Below are 22,305 nucleotides of genomic sequence, written 5' to 3'. Positions count from 1 at the left end.
GAAGCTTAAGTAGTTCAGTCACAGAGGTATCACACGCCTATGTGACTGACCCCTAATAAGCACCTAACACTGCCCAAAACACATCTACTAGCCAAAGTCACTACTATTTATCTGTTTGTTTAACATATATGATGATTACAAGTTAAAACAAAAATAGAAAATTCTAATTTTGCTATTAAACATTGATATAAAAGTAAGGAAATTATGTGGTTGCCAAAACTTTGGAATTTGCTTATTAACTTAGAAAAAATGTTGTCAATATTTAAACCAGAGTAATACCACTTATTGATTATATTCTTTGCAGCCAAAGATGGAGAGGCTCTATAAAATCAGCAAAACCAAGACCGGGAGCTGACTGTGGCTCAGATCATGAACTCCTTATTGCCAAATTCAGACTTAAATTGAAGAAAGTAGGGAAAACCACTAGACCATTCAGGTATGACCTAAATCAAATCCCTTGTGACTATACAGTGGAAGTGAGAAATAAATTTAAAGGACTAGATCTGATAGACAGAGTGCCTGATGAACTATGGACGGAGGTTCGTGACATTGTACAGGAGACAGGGATCAAGACCATCCCCATGGAAAAGAAATGCAAAAAAGCCAAATGGCTGTCTGGGGAGGCCTTACAAATAGCTGTGAAAAGAAGAGAAGCAAAAAGCAAAGGAGAAAAGGAAAGATATAAGCATTTGAATGCAGAGTTGCAAAGAACAGCAAGAAGAGATAAGAAAGCCTTCCTCAGCAATCAATGCAAAGAAATAGAGGAAAACAACAGAATGGGAAAGACTAGAGATCTCTTCAACAAAATTAGAGATGTATGGCACAACCAATACAATATTGTAAAGTAAAAAAAATAAAAAAGAAAAGAAAATCAGAGATACCAAGGGAACATTTCATGCAAAGATGGGCTCGATAAAGGACAGAAATGGTATGGACCTAACAGAAGCAGAAGATATTAAGGAGAGATGGCAACAATACACAGAAGAACTGTACAAAAAAGATCTTCATGACCAACATAATCACGATGGTGTGATCACTCACCTAGAGCCAAACATCCTGGAATGTGAAGTCGAGTAAGCCTTAGAAAGCATCACTACGAACAAAGCTAGTGGAGGTGATGGAATTCCAGTTGAGCTATTTCAAATCCTGACATATGATGCTGTGAAAGTGTTGCACTCAATATGCCAGCAAATGTGGAAAACTCAGCAGTGGCCACAGGACTGGAAAAGGTCAGTTTTCATTCCAATCCCAAAGAAAGCCAATGCCAAAGAACGCTCAAACTACCGCACAGTTGCACTCATCTCACACGCTAGTAAAGTAATGCTCATAATTCTCCAAGCCAGGCTTCAGCAATATGTGAACTGTGAACTTCCAGATGTTCAAGCTGGTTTTAGAAAAGGCAGAGGAACCAGAGATCAAATTGCCAACATCCGCTGGATCATTGAAAAAGCAAGAGAGTTCCGGAAAATCTATTTCTGCTTTATTGACTATGCCAAAGCCTTTGACTGTGTGGATCACAATAATCTGTGGAAAATTCTTCAAGAGATGGGAATACCAGACCATCTGACCTGACTCTTGAGAAACCTATATGCAGGTCAGGAAGCAACAGTTAGAACTGGACATGGAACAACAGACTGGGTCCAAATAGGAAAAACAGTACGTCAAGGCTGTATATTATCACCCTGCTTATTTAACTTATATGCAGAGTACATCATGAGAAAGTCTGGGCTGGAAGAAGCACAAGCTGGAATCAAGATTGCCAGGAGAAATATCAATAACCTCAGACACGCAGATGACACCACCCTTATGGCAGAAAGTGAAGAGGAACTAAAGAGCCTCTTGATGAAAGTGAAAGTGGAGAGTGAAAAAGTTGGCTTAAAGCTCAACATTCAGAAAACTAAGATCATGGCATCTGGTCCCATCACTTCATGGGAAATAGATGGGGAGACAGCGGGAACAGCATCAGATTTTATTTTTCTGGGCTCCAAAATCACTGCAGATGGTGATTGCAGCCATGAAATTAAAAGACACTTACTCCTTGGAAGGAAAGTTATGACCAACCTAGATAGCATATTCAAAAGCAGAGACATTGCTTGCCAACAAAGGTCTGTCTAGTCAAGGCTATGGTTTTTACTGTGGTCATGTATGGATGTCAGAGTTGGACTGTGAAGAAAGCTGAGCGCTGAAGAATTGATGCTTTTGAATTGTGGTGTTGGAGAAGACTCTTGAGGGTCCCTTGGAATGCAAGGAGATCCAACCAGTCCCTTCTAAAGGAGATCAGTCCTGGGTGGTGTTCTTTGGAAGGAATGATGCTAAAGCTGAAACTCCAGTCCTTTGGCCACCTCATGTGAAGAGTTGACTCATTGGAAAAGACCCTGATGCTGGGAGGGATTGGGGGCAGGAGGAGAAGGGGACGCCAGAGATGAGATGGCTAGATGGCATCACTGACTCGATGCACATGAGTTTGAGTGAACTCTGGGAGTTGGTGATGGACAGGGAGGCCTGGCGTGCTGCGATTCATGGGGTCGCAAAGAGTCGGACACGACTGAGCGACTGAACTGAACTGACTGAATACCACCTATGAAAAATGTAAATACTTTTTTTAAAAGTGTCTTGCAGCAAAATATCATTATAACTACATGCTCTTAGGAAAAGAATTTTTAAGATTTAAGGTGTTCAAATGCTAAGTTTAACTGAAAACTTAAAAACCTGTTTCAAAAAACTCTTCCTTAACTTTAAAGTTAGCAAAAATTACTTATAATTAGAATCGAAAGCCCCAAATACTGCCAATCTGTTACATGGACAAGGTCAATACAAAACTAATAATCTACAAACTAAAATTAAGAAATTAAAAAAAAAAACAAGTTAATGGGTTTTTGGGAACAGTAAAAAAATAATACAGTTGTTGCTGCATTGTATTTCACAAAGAGAAAGATAAAAAGTAAAAAGCCAGAAGCGGCATGGTAAATGGCACCCTCTTGTGTTTCATTTTTAATGATAAAAGTTTAAAGTCAATTTCAAGGTAACTGTTGTCTTCTAAGTAGCTACTCATTAATCTCTGGCCTTAGAAATTCAAAGGCTGGTGGGAGAAAAATTACTTTTAATGTACTAAGAATATTCCCGCATTTTAATACTTACATAGCTTTCTAAAAATAAATATAAACATAAGATATTCAGAAAAATGCCACATTCACATATAAACTGAGTCTCCCTTACAGGTGCCCTTCTAACAACAAACCTTCCTTGGGTCTCCTCTCTCTGTAATTACAAACTTATATGCCTGGGTCTGTATTTCTTGGGCTCTAAAATCACAGCAGATGCTGACTGTAGCCATGAAATCAGAAGACGTCTGCCTCTTCGCGAGAAAGCTATGACAAACCTAGACAGTGTCCTGAAAGCAGAAACATTACTCTGAAGACAAAGGTGTGTATAGTCAAGGCTATGGTTTTCCCAGTAATCACAAACAATTGTAACAGCTGGAAGGTAAAGAAGACGGAGCGCCAAAGAAATGATGCCTGCAAACTATGGTTTTGGAGAAGACTCTTGAGAGTCCCATGGACAGCAAGGAGATCAAACTAGTCAATCTTAAGGGAAATCAACACTGAATAATCATTGGAAGGACTGATACTGAAGCTGAAGCTCCAGTATTTTGGTCATCTGATGCAAACTGTTGACTCATTGGAAAAGTCACTGATGCTGGGAAAGATTGAGGGCAGAAGGAGAAGAGGGTGTCAGAGGATGAGATGGCTAGATGGCATCACCGATGCTGTGGACATGAACTTGGGCAAATTTAGGAAGATGGTGAGGGACAGAGAGGCCTGGTGTGCTTCAGTCCATGGGGTCGCAAAGAGTCGGACACGACTAGGTGACTGAACAACAACAATAATGCTTGGGTCACAAAGGGTAACAGGAATCTATCACAAGCTTAGTACCTAAGAGCACTTAGTACGCTACTAAAATTACAGCTTAGCCTCTAACAGTGAAAACCAGGGCAAGTTATTCAACTCTAAGCCTCATTTGGGCATAATAATGGTGCCTATGCCACAGAGTTGTTTTAATGATTAAAAGAATAAATATAAAGGGCTTAGAACAGTATCTTACCAAAAAAAGTATTGGATATATGTTAGCAAGGATTAAAATATGATATACAGATGCAGAAATAAAAATGTGCACTAGATAAAATAAATGTCATGAAAACTTCCTTAAGCAGTATCACTGATTTGGCAGGCCCTTCTTTAGACTATCTAGGTAAAAATATAAAGAATTTCTAGGCTTAAGGACTTCTGCTGAATTTCAGGAGGAACCAATCCTACTGTTTCTAATCTATAATATTAAATAAAATACATGTGTTAAAATACATAAGTGTCATGTTATAAGACAAGAAATGCCTTAAACCCAAGAATAGAGGGCATAAATTTAAAAATATGCCAAGATCAAAAAAATAATAATTTTGTTCAGTCAGCAGCGAGATGTTCTAGAGAAACATTGGCTTAGCTCAAATAAAGAATCAAAAAACATCAATAAAAATGTACTAACAAAGCTAGGGAAGACAGACTGAACTTAAAATCTGACCAATTACCCTTGAAGAACAACTGTGAATACAGCTGCACATAAGATCCAGACTATAGAAAGTATGACGTTTAAAGTACGTAAATAGCACTCGAGTCAGCACATGACTGGATTCTGGAGTGGACTTCCACTAAAGCTGACCTAGGTACTAACACGTCAATGATTACAGATATTTTTTCTATCAGTAAAAATGAGACATTTATTGTGCATTTACCATGTAGCAGTTAACTGAGACAAATTAAACTCTTGACTTCAATATGAAAAAACTGAGTTGATGAAAGGGCTGTTTTCTGTATTCATGTCATAATGATTCTTTAAGAATTCTTAAAGAACTCAGTGATTCTTACTGTGTGATTAGTTTCTATTTTTTTAAATAAAAATGAAAAAAAAAAATAAAGGCTAATGATGATAATAGCACACAGTGGTAAAGAATCCACCTGCAAAGCAGGAAATGGAGGATACAAAACGCGGGTTTGATCCTGGGTTGGGAAGATCTGCTGGAGGAGGAAATGGCAGCCCGCTGCAGCATTCCTGCCCTGGAGAGTCCCATGGACAGAGGGGCCTGACGGGCTACAGCCCATGGGGTCGCAAAGAGTCGGACACAACGGGTATTTTTTAAAATATGTATTTACTTATTTGGCTGCGTCAGGACTTAGGTGTGGCCCACGGGCCTAGCTGTCTTTCAGCATGTGGGATCTTTTCAGTTCCCTGACCAGGTATCAAATCGGTAACCCCCGCATTGGAAGGCAAATTCTTAACCACTTGACCACCAGGGAAGTCCCTACAACTGGTATTTTGAGCACTGACTTAAAACAAAATAAAATGAATAAAAACCTTAGCTTTTCCTTACAGAATATCAACTAGTAAATATAAAAATCATGAAAAAAAATCACCATTTGGCAAACACCACAATAATTCAGGCAGGAATCATCAAAAGATGCTAAAAACTAATGACCAAATTATGAATAGAAAAAATATTATTTATATACTATCAAAATTATTCTCCATAAGATAATTCTAAGCACAAAGAGGCAAGAGAAGTTTAAGCAGGTAAACCTAGAAGGCACTTTATCACAAGTAATGGGACAAATTGACATCATGAATATCCTCATATGAGGCATTTGAGAAGGACATAACATTACTTGTGATATTCAAAAATATATAACCCAAATTTAACCATTAAGAAACATAAAATCCAAACTGAGGAATACTCTGTGAAATAACTGGCTAGTACTTCAAAGGATCAAGGTACGAAAGACATTGAAATGAATGGAAGACAAAGGTGAAGAACTATTACAGAGTGAAGGAGACTTAGAAGACAGAAAAACTAACACAATACATGACCTTAACTGTACACTTAACAAGAAAAATTACATTAACGGCACAGCTGGCAAATTTTGAATACACTCTGCAGATAATAGTATTTTATAAATGTAAATTTCCTGATATTAATTACCTACTTGAAATTATGGAACATGTTAAATTTGAAGAATCTGGATGAAGATATGGTATTGAAAATTCTTTGTATTGTATTAATATTTACCACTCTTTTAAGTCTAAAATAATTTCAACATGAAAAGTTTTTTTTTTTAAAGAAAAAAATTTTTGAAAAACCAAGATGAAAAGGTACTCTTCTCTTGTATATCCAATCCCCCCTGAAATCTACTATTCTATGCTGACAAATAAAGAAATCACATTATTTCAAGGAAAAATACTAACATAAGCTTAGTTTTTCTCTCAATCCTACTGTGAAGGGGAAAAAAATAAATTTTAACTTCTAGCTCTAAAATTCTGACTTTACATAACTTGAGTTCTTCACCACTATAAAGTAATAACAATGTGTCTGCTACATTCCGGGCCCTGGGCTGACTACTTTATGTACACTAGCTCCAATTCTTATCACAATGCTGGCAAGGCAGGTATGGATATTAGCATCTACAGACAAGAAAATTTGGGATGGATAAGACTAAGTAATTTACTCAAAGTTACAGAACTGTTAGATGACATAACCAATACTTAAGCCCATACCATCAAACTCCAAACACCAACTTGACACTATAATGCCTCCCCAGGGGACTGCTGAGAGGTCAATAAAACATGTAAATTAGAACAGGGAAAGGGAAAGGGAAAGGGAAGTCGCTCAGTCGTGTCCAACTCTTTGCGATCCCATGGACTGTAGCCTAGCATGCTCCTCTATCCAAGGGCTTTTCCAGGCAAGGGTACTGGAGTGGGTTGCCATTTCCTTCTCCATAGACTAGGGAGCATCATCAAATTTGACACCTGGATTTATCATGAAGAAGCAGCAATGGAAATAATTGAAAAATTCATTACTTCAATTATTATACTGAAGTAATTTCAATATTTCAACAATGAAAATAAGACAGGAAAAGGATTTTAGGAATGCTGAATCACCCTAACAGTGTTGATTCAAATTGTTTACAAAACTATTTTTTTGGTTTCCTACATACATAAGAAACAAGTCTTATGAAAAACAGATATTTCTAATACTCAGGTAACACAGTCTGGTGGAACAAGTAGAATTTTCCTAAAATGATCCTGGGTGTGCCTGGATCACTGTGGAATGCCTAAAATGGAATTTTCCTAAAATGATCCTGGGTGTGCCTGGATCACTGTGGAATGCCCAGAAAAGAAACAAATCGTGCCAAATCGCACCACGGTTCCCTCTTTCTCCAGCAGGAGGAACTGCACCAGAATTCATCTTTGTCTGGAACCAGGGGTTTATCCTTCTCGATCCCCAGCAGAGAAGCTGCAACTTCCCACAGTACCCTCAAGAGCTGGTCAGTTAGGCTTCCCAGACAATTCTTAAAAACAGGTGGCACCTCAACATGTACAGCTCAAAGCTTAAGTAATGTATATGCCACCCTATGGACTAGGATGCTTTCAATGAAGCTGACCTTTGTAATAAGAGAACATGATGTGGTGGAAGGTGTGAGCCCTCCGTTGGCACACTATTCCATGTGTAGTGGTATCTACATCAGCACAACTTCCTATACGATAGTGCAAAGACCAGTCTTAGGAGGAATTCTGCTTTGTGATAGAGTTATGTGGTAGGGTAGGCATAATTGAAGAAACTTATAAGCCTACCATATAACTCTATCACAAAGCAGAATTCCTCCTAAGACTTCATCTAAGACCATATAGGATAAAAAGAAGCCCAAATTCTTGTAAAAATGAAAAAGAAAAATAAGACTTCTTTACCCAATTCAGTCTGTGTATTAATGAATAATACTTTATACACTATCCTCATAAATACATGCTTTAATGATAATGTCAGCTAAAAAAATTGACTGCTAGAAGTCAGTCATTTAGCAACAGGCTTCACGTACACTATATATTTTTTAATGCTTTCACCTATTCTATGAGCTATTGTTATTATTATTATTACCCCCATTTTGCAGACAAGCAAAATCAGGGTTAAAGAGGTTAAATAACTTGCCCAAAGTACAAGCAGGGCCTGAATGGTTTTAATCACTACTAGCGTGCTTTAGGGAGAAGGCAATGGCACCCTACTCCAGTACTCTTGCCTGGAAAATCCTATGGACAGAGGAGCCTGGAAGGCTGCAGTCCATGGGGTCGCTGAGGGTCAGACATGACTGAGCGACCTCACTTTCACTTTTCACTTTCATGCATTGGAGAAGGAAATGGCAACCCACTCCAGTGTTCTTGCCTCGAGAATCCCAGGGACGGGGGAGCTGGGTGGGCTGCGGTCTATGAGGTTGCACAGAGTCGGACACGACTGAAGCGACTTAGCAGCAGCAGCGTGCTTTAATTGACTGATATTTCTAACAACTCATGAAGTCTATAGGTAGTATACTGAAATAGGCATACTTTACAATTGAAAAAAATTCAAGGTCTGTAAGTATTAAATGACTTGCTCACTATCATATTAAGTTAACATTAATAGCAATAAGTAAAATAACTTCACAAAAGTCAGTGTAACGGTCAGTACTGTTACATCAGTCAGAACTGACAGATGCTATATATATAAGAACTCTAGTTTATATACATATTCTAACACCAAGGTCAAAACATATCTTTCTAAATTTAGAGAAAAGTTTAGCAGTTTATTCTCCATTTCTTCCTAACTATAACTGAACAAGATTGACACTGAATAACTGCTACATGTGACATCATGCAGCAGAAAGCTGTTACAAAATTTGGAATTATTGAGTAAACTTTTATGCCTCCATTATCAGCGTGGCATACTAAATTAACTGAGGACACTCTGCTTATAAATAACTCACACAACCAACATGAATATTTAATGAAGTCCTATTCTCACTCTGTGTAAATATTTCAACACTTCCAATGAAGATATGCTACAACAGAAAGGACTTCAAAAAGGCCGGCTTACAACTCTGAAACTGGATTATACTGCAGTCACTATCATACTAAAATAGCACACACAAGAAAGAAAAAAGGCCACCTTTTCCCCCTAACAAAGAATTAAAAGAAAATAGAAGCTCATTATTCAGCTTGGTGGCATGCTCATATAAATCTCACATGGAAGGTACTAACAAGTCCTTCTTTCAGATTTTACATAAGATAAAAAGTCAAATTTGACACAACACACTGGTACCTTAGAAACACAAAATCTTTGCATAAAAGTACCAATGTGAGTGCCCAATGATCATTTGAATTGTATTATTTTTAATATTCAAAAACCCACAATGAAACATGTATTTAGTCATCACATACTGATGTTGATTAAGTTTTCTTGACCCATTCTCTAACAGAAATATAAAACCAAGAGGTTTTGATCTAAACTCTCTTGATTTATATAATTTTCCACTTTTACTTGTATTAAACTTGCCTTTCTCAAAACTAGAGGATGAACAAGGCCGGAAAATCAGTTCTAAATAAGCTCTGAAAAGCTGTTTGTTTCATGAGACAGAAGCAGAAACAATAAGCTACTCCCTTCCATTTTGTTTACTCAATCAATTTTTTTTAATGACTAACTTGTGCATACTCAGCACTCCCTCTTCTCTAAAGATCTGTAATCCACAGGGGCAAGACAGTAACTACAGAACTTCCAACATGTTCAAGGGAGTTGATAGAACCCATCTCTGTAAGGCAAATTATAGAAAGTTTCTTTTTTTGTGACATAATAGATCAACATGTAATAACTCAATAGGATCTTCTTATAAAAACAGCTCAAGTCTACATTAGAAATGGAAAGATAACACAATTCTCCTGAAATTCTTTTCTCTGTATTTTATTTAGGATCAAGACATATTACCAACATTTCAAATAGTCATGGCTAAGAAGTTTTGCAAAACACAAAACACAGTTTCCACTTTTCATAAATACATGATAGACTTCAGATATGACAAAGGATATTTGGTTTTTAATTCCCATCCAAGCAGTAACAACCATGCTGTCATATCCATTAAGATCAGCAATAATATCAAAATAGTAATCAATGATGGATGAACAATACAGGTAGGAAGATCAGAAAGTACAAAGGTTGTAAGGTAAAGGCATAACCTGGTGTATCTGAGGAACACGGAGGCCAGGGTGGGTGAAGCAAAGGGGAAAACATTAGAAAATGGAGATGAGTAATAAGGCATGGGGAGGAGAGTCAGATTATGTGATTCATGGGTCATTTATAAGGAATTTGGCTTTTACTGTGAGTGAGAGGGGAAGCCATTGAGAATTCAATGTGGAAGAGTGTAAAACACAACATATTTGAACAGTATCACCCTGGCTGTTCTATTAAGAAAAGGCAAAAAGGAAAAGACAGTGGAAGCAGGGAGACCAGTCAGAAAACTACTGAAATAACGCAAGCAAGAGCTGATGGTGGCATGGACCACGTGGAGGCAGTGCAGAGTGGATTCTGTATACTCCAGGGTTTTTGCCAGAGAAGACATGAGAGAGATCAAGAAACTAAAATGAAGCAACTGAAGTAGGAGGCTGCAAAGCAGACAAGCATGGTGTCCTGGAAGCCAAGTGAAGAAGATATTTCATGAAGAAGAGAGTGCCAAATAATCTTGATCTAAAGGAGGGCTGAGAAGCACCTTTAAATCTAGCAATAGCGGAGCTGAAAAACCTGATTGTAAACGTATTCAAGAAAGATGGGAGAAGGAAAATTTAAGACACTGCATATAGAAAACATTTTTAAAGGGTTTTGCTATAAGGAGAGGGAAAGAAATAAGGCAGTGGCTAGAGAAGGAAGGAGGGACAGGATTTTTAAGATGGAAGAACATATTAACACATTATAGACTAGTGGGAATAATCTAGAAGAGAAGAAAAAATGATATAGAAGACAGAAACATGCTAGAGCAATGAGGAGGAAGTAGACTAGTTTATATGGCACCCCACTCCAGTACTCTTGCCTGGAAAATCCCAAGGACAGAGGAGCCTGGTGGGCTGCAGTCCATGGGGTCGCAAAGAGTCGGACACGACTAAGCGACTTCACTTTCACTTTTCACTTTCATGCATTGGAGAAAGAAATGGCAACCCACTCCAGTGTTCTTGCCTGGAGAATCCCAGGGACGGGGGAGCCTGGTGGGCTGCGGTCTATAGGATCGCACAGAGTCGGACACGACTGAAGCGACTTAGCAGCAGCAGCAGCAGACTAGTATATAAGTGGGGGAGCTGGCCTTAGCTAGGAGCAAAGTTCACTCATCTCTTACAGAAAGGACAGAGTGCAAGGATGCAAATACAGAGTCTGTGGAAGTTCCCTTCTGGTTGCCTAACAAACTAGGAAGCTATATGCTGGAGAAGTGCTAGAGGTTTGAGAAAGGAGGAGAACGTATCAGCCATTGTCTAGGAGTGTGGGAGAGTGAAATGACCGGGGAAATACAATATGATTACTGGCTAGCATTAAGGACTCCCTAAGGTCTGGGACCATGAATTTAAAGTGAGGCCAGCATGTATGGTTATCTTTTTTTTCTCAGATGTGTGGGTATAGGCAAAAAGCTGAGTATATGCAAGCCAATGACTATCATGATTGACCATGAAATTTAAGCTGGGCAAGGAAAGTTAGACATTAGGAGGATCAGGGACAGTGAGAAAAAGATAGATTTAAAAGACAGAAGATCCCAAAGATCCACTGAAAAGACAAAAAACACAGGAAGAGAATACACGATCCTAGAAATATCTATTTTTCTAAAATTGCTGTTTATTAATAAACATTGAATAGTTTAGAATATATAACTATAGCTAGAAAACTGTCAATAAATATTTTTATCCTAAAAAAAAAAAAAAAACAAAAAAACAAAGAAAAGGACTGAGGGTCCCAGTAGGCTCAAAGAACCATTGGAGTAATAGAAACTGTGATATGAAAAGATAAGAGACGGTAGCAGAGAGTGGAAACTGTGAGGGACTGAAGTCTGGATAAACACAAGGTCTAGAAGTGAGTACTGGAGTGGGATAATGGGCAAAATTCATTGGAGAAGAGGAATTTCAGTTTGAAGATACCAGTGTACTGAATGAATTACCCACATGAATGTAGAAATACCCAAGAATTATAATACAAGTAGTACTAGAGTGAATGTCATGGGACTAAGAACTAGTATCTGTTGGAGACAATTCTCCATGGGTCTTCCATTCCTCTACATCGTGTGAACAGAGGTACTAACTACCTTTATTGTGGATTAAGTTTCCAAGCAAGCTTGTATAGCCAACCGCCTTGGAAAACAGTGTTTCTCTCCAAAGCAAAGGGTACGTTTCCTTTGCTTGGAAGACATTCTCTTCCTCTAGGACATGGGCAGACATGCTTAGTGTCTGTTATGAAAAGACACCTTATCGAGTCACACTTTAGGAACTGGGACTTGAGTAACCAGTGAAAGCAAATGCTGTCACTCTGGCTACTGCTTTTGCTGTTAGTAATCAAGTCCTTTGTTTCGACACCAGAAACACCACTCCCCTCCCTCCATCTTTTGTTAGCATCCATGAAACTGTGATAGTTTTAGCTTGCAGGTAGAGTAAAATCTCAGACCACGGAAAGTTTCTGACAAAATCTCCCATGAATAGGGAGTGGGAGAGAGAAGTTACTGTAATGGGTAGAAAGGATGGGTAGAAAGCGGTACGGTTTGAGAACATGAGAGAAAGTCTGGAGATGTTTTAGAAGAGAAAAAGGTCCAGAAAAAGTAATGAAAAGCAAAGAGAACACCCTTCAGGCTCAATGAAGTGAAGAAAAGAGGAGAGAAAACTACTGTTTGAGAAGGTGGCAGGTATTATCATCAGGGAAGCCAGATTTAACTGACAGCAAAAAGATGGAAGGCAATATTAATAGAAGAGGCTGAAGGAATTTGCTGATAACTGACGTTGAGTTTACAGGGACATTGAGGCAGACTTGCAGGAGACAGGAAGGGGCAGGTTTGGGTTAGATCTGGACACATGTGGTAAAGGGCTTCCTCTGGTGACTTACGTGAACAGGAACACGGGCACAAAGACGTGAGCCGTCGTCAGTTCCCATCAGATTAAACCAGTCTGTGTGCTTCTACATCCCCCGCCCCTCTTTTACCCACTTAACATCTACTATGGGATACTTTATTTCTTACCAAACAAAACATCACTATAGAAAATTTAAGAACATAGAAGTTTTATAAAACAAAAATGCCAAAGTTGTTGTTTAAGACAGTAAAAGGCAAGTGTTAACTTACTTGAATTAGATCTAAAATGCCAAGTTCACTTTCTGAAGAATCCACACAGAAGACAAAATATAATGTTGCATAATGTCTATAAATCAGTTTGTTGTCAGATCCTCCGATTAATCTAAATGACAAAACAAAACAATTGGAATGTTATAGAAACAAACTGAAAAACATTTTCGTTAACTCAAGCAAACTGATAATTTTTTTAAAAACTTTCTATAAAATGAAAGGTAACAATGACACAGCATTCAAGTGAACTAGATGGCTGTTATCTTCAGTCAAGTAAAAGATGCCAGTGCTTAATCTTAGTTCATTCACCCAATTATTTACCGAGTACTCACTATGTGTCAGGCACTGAGCGTGGGTAAGCAGCAATGAACAAATAAGAGAAAGTGGAACTACATAAGTGGAAGGAACTACTTAGAGAATCAAAACAGGACAACGCCACACTGACAGATTTGCTACTTTCCAATTGGGAGTTAAAAGAGTTGATGTTTAGGCTGACATTTAATGATACGAAAAATTTAGAGATGAGCATTTCAGACACAGGTAAACTAATAAAAAAGCAAATTCATCAAGAATGAAATATCTATACTCAAGAAAGAAAAAGAAAGCTTCAATCAATGAAAGATAAGTACATGATTAGGTCAGAGAAGTAGGCAGAAATGAGTCCACAGGGCATTTTTAAGTGCTTACTAGATTTAATCCCATAGGTCACAGTAAGTTACATAGCTTGAGACTGATTATCAACTAGGAAAAAAAAAAAAAGAAGGACATTTCTTCTTCAGTTTTGGACAGACTTACTATCAAGTTCTTCTCCAAAAGCACATTTTGTTTTGGAGTAGAAGAGCTAAGAGATACTCAATTCTTTTGCCAAAAACTTTTTTTTACTGATTGGAGTTTCAGCATTTTAAAAATATGGAATCATTATAAACACCTTTTATTTTTCTAAATATAGTTTAGCTATTCCATAGTTAAGTTTACAAAAATCAAAGCTAAACATAATGAGAGCTAACTGAACATTCAAAGATGACACAGGAAAAGGACAACTATTTCTTTTCTTTGGCCTCACTTTGAGGCTTGTGGGGTCTCAGTTCTGCAACTAGGGATCAAACCCATGCCCCCTGCACATGGACCTCCAGGGAAGTCTTTATTTCTTACTCAGTAAAAGTAATACTACATTCACAAGTTTGTAGAAACAACTTCCTTAAGTATATACTCATTTATTATTTTACATCCTTTAATACCAAAAATGAAAATTATCTTGGACAAGAATGAAAACTCCTACTATCTAGACAAGATATGCAATGTAAAGGCTCCCTGCGTGTGTTTATTTGCACTGTCCTTGCATGTGACCCTTGAAAAGGACAAAGACAGCACAAAGAGCAGGCCTCCTCCTGACTCTGCAGTGGAGTCATTTACCTTCCATTTCTGCCTGGCTCTGCTGTAAAAGAAGACCGAATATTTAAAAACTATATGTTTTAAAATGGCAATTAAAATTATTGAAAGAAAATAAAAATATTAATATAAATACATTTTATTATAATTTCATCTTTAAGCTATATAGTACAATACTGATTCAAATTCTTGTATAGAATGTAACACACAATACAAAAAGCACAGAATTCTAGAAATCCTTAGTCCAAATATCTCATTTAACGTAAGAGGAGAAAACTGAGGTACAAAGAATTTTAGTGACCTAACCAAGAAAACCAGCTTGTTAGTAACAACACTAGGATTAAATCAGATGTGCAGCCCCATTTCTGAGGCAATACTTGCTTTCTACTTTTTATAAGGCTGAAAAGAATAATCACAAATTCAAGTCTTACTTTCTGGTTCAAACAGTGCCCTGGTTAGATCAATCAATTTCTTGCACATGTACTGCAGACAGTACACTGTGCTGGGTGATAAACTTCCCACGAGATTAGAAGACCAAGAGGCTGAATAAAGGGAAATGATGGTACTGGCAAACCCAAGTCAACTACAGAAGTTTAAGCAAGATAAGTGAAGTTCAATTAAAATACAAAAACAGAAAGCAGGCACATCTATTGAAATTGGAGGCCTCAAGTTAACAGCAAAAAATCATAGGTGTGTATTTGCAAATTTAAGTGCAACATGATATAACCTTTTAAGAAACGCAAGTAAACTTTCTACATGATAAAAAGTAATTTATGGTCAGGTATGAATGAATTCTCTATTATGAAAACTATTCTTTATAATATACATCATCTACCTTAAAAATACAGAAAAGTGTAGGTTTCTCTGACTAATTTCTAATTATTCAGAGTGAAGTTCAGTTAAAGTTGAGTTTTTTTGAATTGTCAGTGAGGAAATATCCTGGTAAGAAATTAAACATATAAGCATGGAAGGGAACATCTATGAAACCATTTGAGAACAAACTGTTTTCATGAAACCCATTAATTTAAATTTATAACAGTTGGCAAACTAATTATATGCAATTTTTATTTATTCATTTTAAAAACAGAAAAGTTTGTTATCTGAATTTGAACTTATTTTATCTAGACACATACATATATAATATCTGAAAAGCAGACTTCAGAATTGTTCATAATATAAAATAAAATATACTATCTAAATTTTTAGGAAAGCAGGTTCATTCACCCTAAGGAGTACTCTGTAGTCATTAAAAAGAATGAGATTGCTTTAGATGGGTTTATATGCAAAGCTTTTCAAAATATAAGTGCAACATGATAAGCAAAATACATCTGTGATCCCATAAGTAAAACTTTTTAATGTTAAATTTGTATGTGCTGTGTTTAGTCGCTCAGAAGTGTCCAACTCTTTGTGACCCCATGGAGTGTAGCCCACCAGGCTCCTCTGTCCATGGGGATTCTCCAGGCAAGAATACTGGAGTGGGTTGCCATGCCCTCCCTCCAGGGGATCTTCCCAGCCCAGAGACTGAACCCAGGTCACTCACATTGCAGGTAGATTCTTTACCGTCCGAGCCACCAGGGAAGCCCAAGAATACTGGAGTGGGTAGCCTATCCCTTTTCCAGGGGATCTTCCTGACCCAGGAATTCAACCGGGGTCTCCTGCATTGCAGGCGGATTCTTTACCAGCTGAACTACCAGGGAAGCCTTACATTTTTATATGTTAGTGCAAAATTAATTTTCTAGAAGGATACACAAGAAACCAGGAAGAAGGACTAAAGTTGGAGGAGGAAGACTTGGTTTATGTTTTATATTTCTGTTTGAATTTTTGCCATATGAACATATATTACCTTTATATAAAATGCCTTTATAAAAATTTTAAAAGAAAATGATTATCTTAAAATTATTTAAGTTAGATTTATAGCTAATATAAGAGGCAATTAATTCCCCTGATCCAATTACTAAAATTAGGAAATTTTACAATAAAACAATTAAACAGTGATACTCTACTCATACAGTCAAAGATTAGAAATGTCCATGAAATGCTTTACTTACAATCCTCCTTCTAGGAAATTACAAACATTTTCATCTCTCTTAGATACCAAATGGAATGTCTCCCTGATGATTTGCTGTTGTGTATCTTCACTCTGAGAAAGAATAAATCATATATGTTAGAGTCCAATTTCTAGGTTTAACAGTTTTATAAGAATTTGAAAATAAAAGACAGTAATCTGTCTGGGAAATTCATTTAAGAGTATAGTCCTTGGAGAACTAACCTATTATATCTTAATAGAAACAAAAGCCAACATCCAACATTTCAAAATTTAAAAAAAAAAAAAGCAAAAACATAACAAAAAAGCAGCACTTAATATTTTCCAGTAAAACAAAACTTATTTCTCAGCTTCAAAAACCAACAAGAAAAATATAAGACACATGAATTATAGACACTGGTAAAAGGGATACTAGATATCAACTAGTCAAAGTACATTGTACAAGTGGGTAAACTGAAACAAAGAGGTAGTGTTATAAACAATTCATGGAGCTAATCTATATTTTAATAGAAGAAAGAACAGAAGTTTGGTGCTCTCAATTAAGTAAGTTTCAGTGCAAACTGAGGTAAGAGTTTATCCAGCTTACTTATCTTTATGTAAGCACAGCTTAAAACCAAGAATTGACTCAACAAATATTTACTAAATTCACCAAGCAATTCATATCCCAGTAAAAAAAGAATCAACTTCTCAAACACTGCAATATAAAACTGGGCAAAATCATGAACAAGAAATCTCCCAGGAAAGAATATATGATGGTCCATAAACAAATGAAAAGATGCTGCTGCTGCTGCTGCTAAGTCGCTTCAGTCGTGTCCGACTCTAGCGACCCCATGGACTGTAGCCCACCAGGCTCCTCCATCCATGGGATTTTCTAGGCAAAAGTACTGGAGTGGGGTGCCACTGCCTTCTCTGGAAAAGATGCTCAACCTCATTAGTTATGAAGTGAAATACAAACTAAAGTAACATAACTCGACATGTACCATATGAGCAAAAATATAAAAGTATGACAATATCAAATGCTGAAAAAGATACGGAGCCAAAGAAATTCTCATGCTACCAGTGGAAAGGTTAATGGTATAACCACTCGGGCAAGAAGTTTTACAATTCAGCACTCTACTCTTAGGCACAATGCTAACCCATATGAAACCATTGTTTCTGAAAGTCAAAAACAGTAGAATATTGACACTACATATACATAATAAATTCTTAACCTGTATACCAAGAAACACATAGAAGAATGTTCATAAAGGCACCATACCACAATAACAACAAAAAAAGCTGAAAATAACCCAAATGTTCACCAATCACGTTACAGTATGCTTATATAATGGAATCCTATAAGTAGTAAAAATTAAGCAAATTATACCCACCAATATGAATGATTCTCAAAAAATTAATGTGGAAAAAAGGAGTTACCAGAGCTCAAGTTGCTATTTTTAAAAAATACCGCAAACGGATGACTTAACTAACAGAAAGAAATGTATTTTCTCACAATTCTGGGGGCTAGAGGTTCAAGACTGAGGTACCAGGATAGCTGGTTTCTGGTGAGTGGCATCTTTTTGGCTTGAAGACAACCACCTGCTGTTGCATTCTTACATATCCTTATGGGGAGAAATGGCAAGAATAGGCTCTCTGGTATCTCTTCTGGTAAGGGCACTAATCACATCATGAGGGCCCCGTGGTCATCATCTCATCTAAACCTAATTAAGTTCCAAAGTCCTAACCCCAAAGCAAATTGAGGGTTTGTGCTTCAATAAGTAAATGTAGGGGATACACAATTCAGTCTACAGTAGGGGAGAAAAGCAAGTACCAGAATAATATGTAATCACTCCATTAGTATAAAATTCAAAAACATGAAAAACTAAACATTATGTCTGACAAAAATTTGGGGGTGATAAAAATAAAACTATAAAGAAAATCATGGAAATGATGAACAGATTTCAAAGGCCTATTTTCATAGGAAGAAACACAACTGTCATTCATAGATGAAAAGATTTTCCACATAGAAAATCTAACATAATTTACACAGAAGTGATACAATTAATAAACAGTTATAATAAGAACACAAAGACATTACATAAAAATCCTACTGCCATTCTAAACTTCTGAAAGAATAAGTTGCAAAATGTAATTTTAAAAAGATACCATCAAAAACCATGCATCGCCTAAGAGTAAAGGAAAAAAAAAATTGCAAGAAAAAATGTAAAACTTTACTGGAAAAAGTTAAAGAAGGTCTAAGTAAATGAAAATATGTATAATGTTTATACAGTGAATGATCCAATATTATATAGATGCTCAAACTCCCCAAAATGCTCCAAAGACTTAAGGTAATTCTAATCAAAATTTCAATATGGGTGTGGGAGATAAACTTGAAAACCTGATTACGACTCAAAATATGACTTATATATGAGAACAGAGGGCCAGAATAACCAGACACTCAAGTAGAATACAAGAGGAGAATTATGATAAAGCCACAGTATTTAAGATAACATATTGGTGCAGAAATAGGGAAAATGACTGATGGAGCCAGAAGCACACCCACACATAAGTACAATAATTTAATTTTAAACATAATACACACTACAGATTGGCAGGGATGGAAGGGCATTTTCATAAATGGTCCCAGGATGAAAATTTTGGGGTTTTTTCCAATACAATGAACTTCTAGGTCTCATATTATACTCAAAAATCAATCCCAGATTGATTAAAAATAAATGTCAGTGCAACCTAAAAGTCCATCAACAGAGGACTGGATAAAGAAGATGTGGTACATATATACAATGGAATATTACTCAGCCATTAAAAAGAATGAAATACCCTTTGGACCTAGAGAGTGTGATACTGAGTGAAGTCAGACAGAGGGCAAAAGTATTATATGACATCCCTTATATGTGGACTCTATAAAGAAATGGTACCAATGAACTTATTTACAAAACAGAAAGAGACTTACAAACTTAGAAAATGAAATTAAGGTTGAAGGGAAGGAAGGAAGGGAGAGAGGGATAGTTAGGGAGTTTGGGAAGGTCATGTACACACTGCTATATTTAAAATGGATACCAACAAGCACCTATTGTATAGCACATGGAACTCTGCTCAATGTTATGTGCCAGTAGAGATGGGAGGGGGCTTCGAAGGAAAAGACACACGTACATGTATGGCTGAGTCCCTTCGCTGTTCACCTGAAACTACCACAACACTGTTAACTGGCTATACCCCAATACAAAATAAAAAGTTTAAAGTTAAAAAAAATGTCAATGATGAAGCTACAAAAATCTAAAAATACAGAAGAATACCTTTATGACATCGTAATAGTGTTGGACTTTTAAACAAGACACAAATGATAACTATAAAGGAAAAGGTAACTATAAAGGAAAAGGTAACTATAAAGGAAAAGGTTTGCAAATTTGATCACATCAAAGGTAGGCACTTTTAACGCTGAAGTGACATCACGAAAAGAATTAAGGGAGCTACAAACATGACAAACATTTCTACAATACATAAAACTGACAGAAGGAATAGTGCCTAGCACACAAAAAATACATAAATGCCAGCAAGAAAAAGATAAAAATTCCAACAGAAAAATAACTTGGCAAAAATAAGACTTGGAATACAACAAACTAAAATGTTTCTCTATAGCAACGAAAACCATCAACAAGATAGGTAACCCACTGAATGGAAGAAAATGTCTGCAAGCCATGTATCTGATCAGAGGTTAATACGCAAAAGATATAAAGACTGCATAGCAACTGAATAGCAAAAAAAAAAAAAAAATATATATATATATATATATATATATATATATATACACACACACACAAACAATCCTAATTTTAAACTTTAGGACAGAAAATCTAAACAGACTTTTCCAAAGAAGACATACAGATGGCCACAAGGTACATGAAAAGATGTTCAACATCAGTAATCATCAGGGAAATACAAACTGAAACCACAATGAAGTATCACTTGACACCTGTCAGAATGACTATAATAAAGATGCTCAAGTGTTGGCGGGCAGGTGGAGAGAAGGGAACCACGGTGCACTGTTGATGGGAATGTAATTTGGTGCAGCTATGAAAACCAGTATGGATGCTCCTCAAAAAAGTAAAAACAGAACTACCACATGATCCAGCAATCTCACTTCCAAGTTTTTATCTGAAGAAAATGAAAATACTAACTTGAAAAGATAAAGGCATTCTCATGTTTATCTGAGCATTATACACAATAGCCAATATATGGAAACAACCTAAGTGTCCATGCGTAAAGAAAACAAATGTGGTGCATATAGAGGCACACCCTGGAAATATCGAAGGTTTGCTTCCAGACCACAGTACAGCAATGAAAGGAGTAACACAAAATTTCTGGTTACCCAGTTCATAAAAAAGTTATGTTTATTCTATAATGTGGGCTACTAAGTATTCAACAGGATTATGTATATAAAAAAAGTACATACCTTAAAGACTACTTTATTGCTTAAAAAAAATGTTAACCATCATCTGAGCTTTCCCTGAATCATAATCTTTTCACTGGTGGAAGGTCTTGCCTCAGTGGCTGCTGACTGATCAGGGTGGTGGTTGCTGAAGGTTGGATGACTACGGCAATTTCTTAATATAAAACAACAGTGCAGTTTGCTACATCAATGGACTCTTCCTTTCATAAAGGAGGAATCACACAGTGCTGCTTGACAGTATTTTACCCACAGGAAAATTTCCTTCTAAACTGGAGTCAGTTCTCTCAAAGCCTACAACTGCTTTATCAACTAAATTTATGAATTATTCTAAGTCCTTTGTTGTCCTAACAACACTCTTTACAGCATCCCCACCAGGAGTAGATTCTATCTCAAAATATCTCAAAAAAATCTCATTTCTTTGCTCATCATTATGAAGCAACTCCTCATCTGTTCAAGTTTTATCATATTGTTGTTGTTCAGTCGCTCAGTCATGTCCAACTCTTTGCAACCCCATGGGCTGCAGCACGCCAGGCTTCCCTGTCCTTCACCATCTCCCAGAGCCTGCTCAAACTCATGTCCATTGAGTCAGTGATGCCATCCAACCATCTAGTCCTCTGTTATGCCCTTCTCCTCCTGTCTTCAATCTTTCCCAGCATCAGGGTCTTTTCCAATGAGTTGGCTCTTCACATCAGGTGGCCAAAGTATTGGAGTTTCAGCTTCAGCATCACTTCTTCCAATGAATATTCCAGATTGATTTAATTTAGGATTGATCTCCCTGCAGTCCAAGGGACTCTCAAGAGTCTTCTCCAACACCACAATTGGAAAGCATCAATTCTTCGGTGGTCAGCCTTCTTTACATCCAACTCTCACATCCATACATGACTACTGTAAAAACCATAGCTTTGACTACACAGATCTTTGTCGGCAAAGCAATGTCTCTGCTTTTAACACTGTCTAGGTTTGTCACAGCTTTTCTTCAAAGGGGCAAGCATCTTTTAAATTTCATGGCTGCAGTCACTGTCCCCAGTGATTTTGGAGCCCAAGAAAATAAAGTCTGTCATTGTTTCCCCATCTATTAGCCATGAAGTGATGGGACTAGATGTCATGATCTTCATTTTTTGAATGTTGAGTTAAAACAAAATGAAAAGCCAGCATTTTCACTCTCCTCTTTCACCTTCATCAAGAAGTAAAAATATTTCCTCTTTGCTTTCTGCCATAAGGGTGGT

The 22,305-nt window shown here is 36.9% G+C and overlaps 1 protein-coding gene across 3 annotated transcripts in view; it reads right to left on the bottom strand.

Annotated features, from left to right (window-relative positions):
- Window positions 1–22,305, bottom strand: part of AP3S1 (adaptor related protein complex 3 subunit sigma 1) — a 74,588-nt gene that overhangs the window by 27,978 nt on the left and 24,305 nt on the right. For all 3 annotated transcript variants that reach the window (XM_055536546.1, XM_055536545.1, XM_055536547.1), the window contains exons 2-3: window positions 16,637–16,728; window positions 13,200–13,311 (exon numbers count right to left, since the gene is read on the bottom strand). In XM_055536546.1, the coding sequence (XP_055392521.1) occupies window positions 13,200–13,311; window positions 16,637–16,728 (204 nt within the window). The remainder of the gene's footprint in view (window positions 1–13,199; window positions 13,312–16,636; window positions 16,729–22,305) is intronic.

The sequence above is a fragment of the Bubalus kerabau genome, chromosome 10 (assembly GCF_029407905.1).
Source record: "Bubalus kerabau isolate K-KA32 ecotype Philippines breed swamp buffalo chromosome 10, PCC_UOA_SB_1v2, whole genome shotgun sequence".
Taxonomy (NCBI): domain Eukaryota; kingdom Metazoa; phylum Chordata; class Mammalia; order Artiodactyla; family Bovidae; genus Bubalus; species Bubalus kerabau.
Note: the sequence above shows the minus strand (reverse complement) of the source record. Positions and strands in the feature narration are given on the sequence as shown.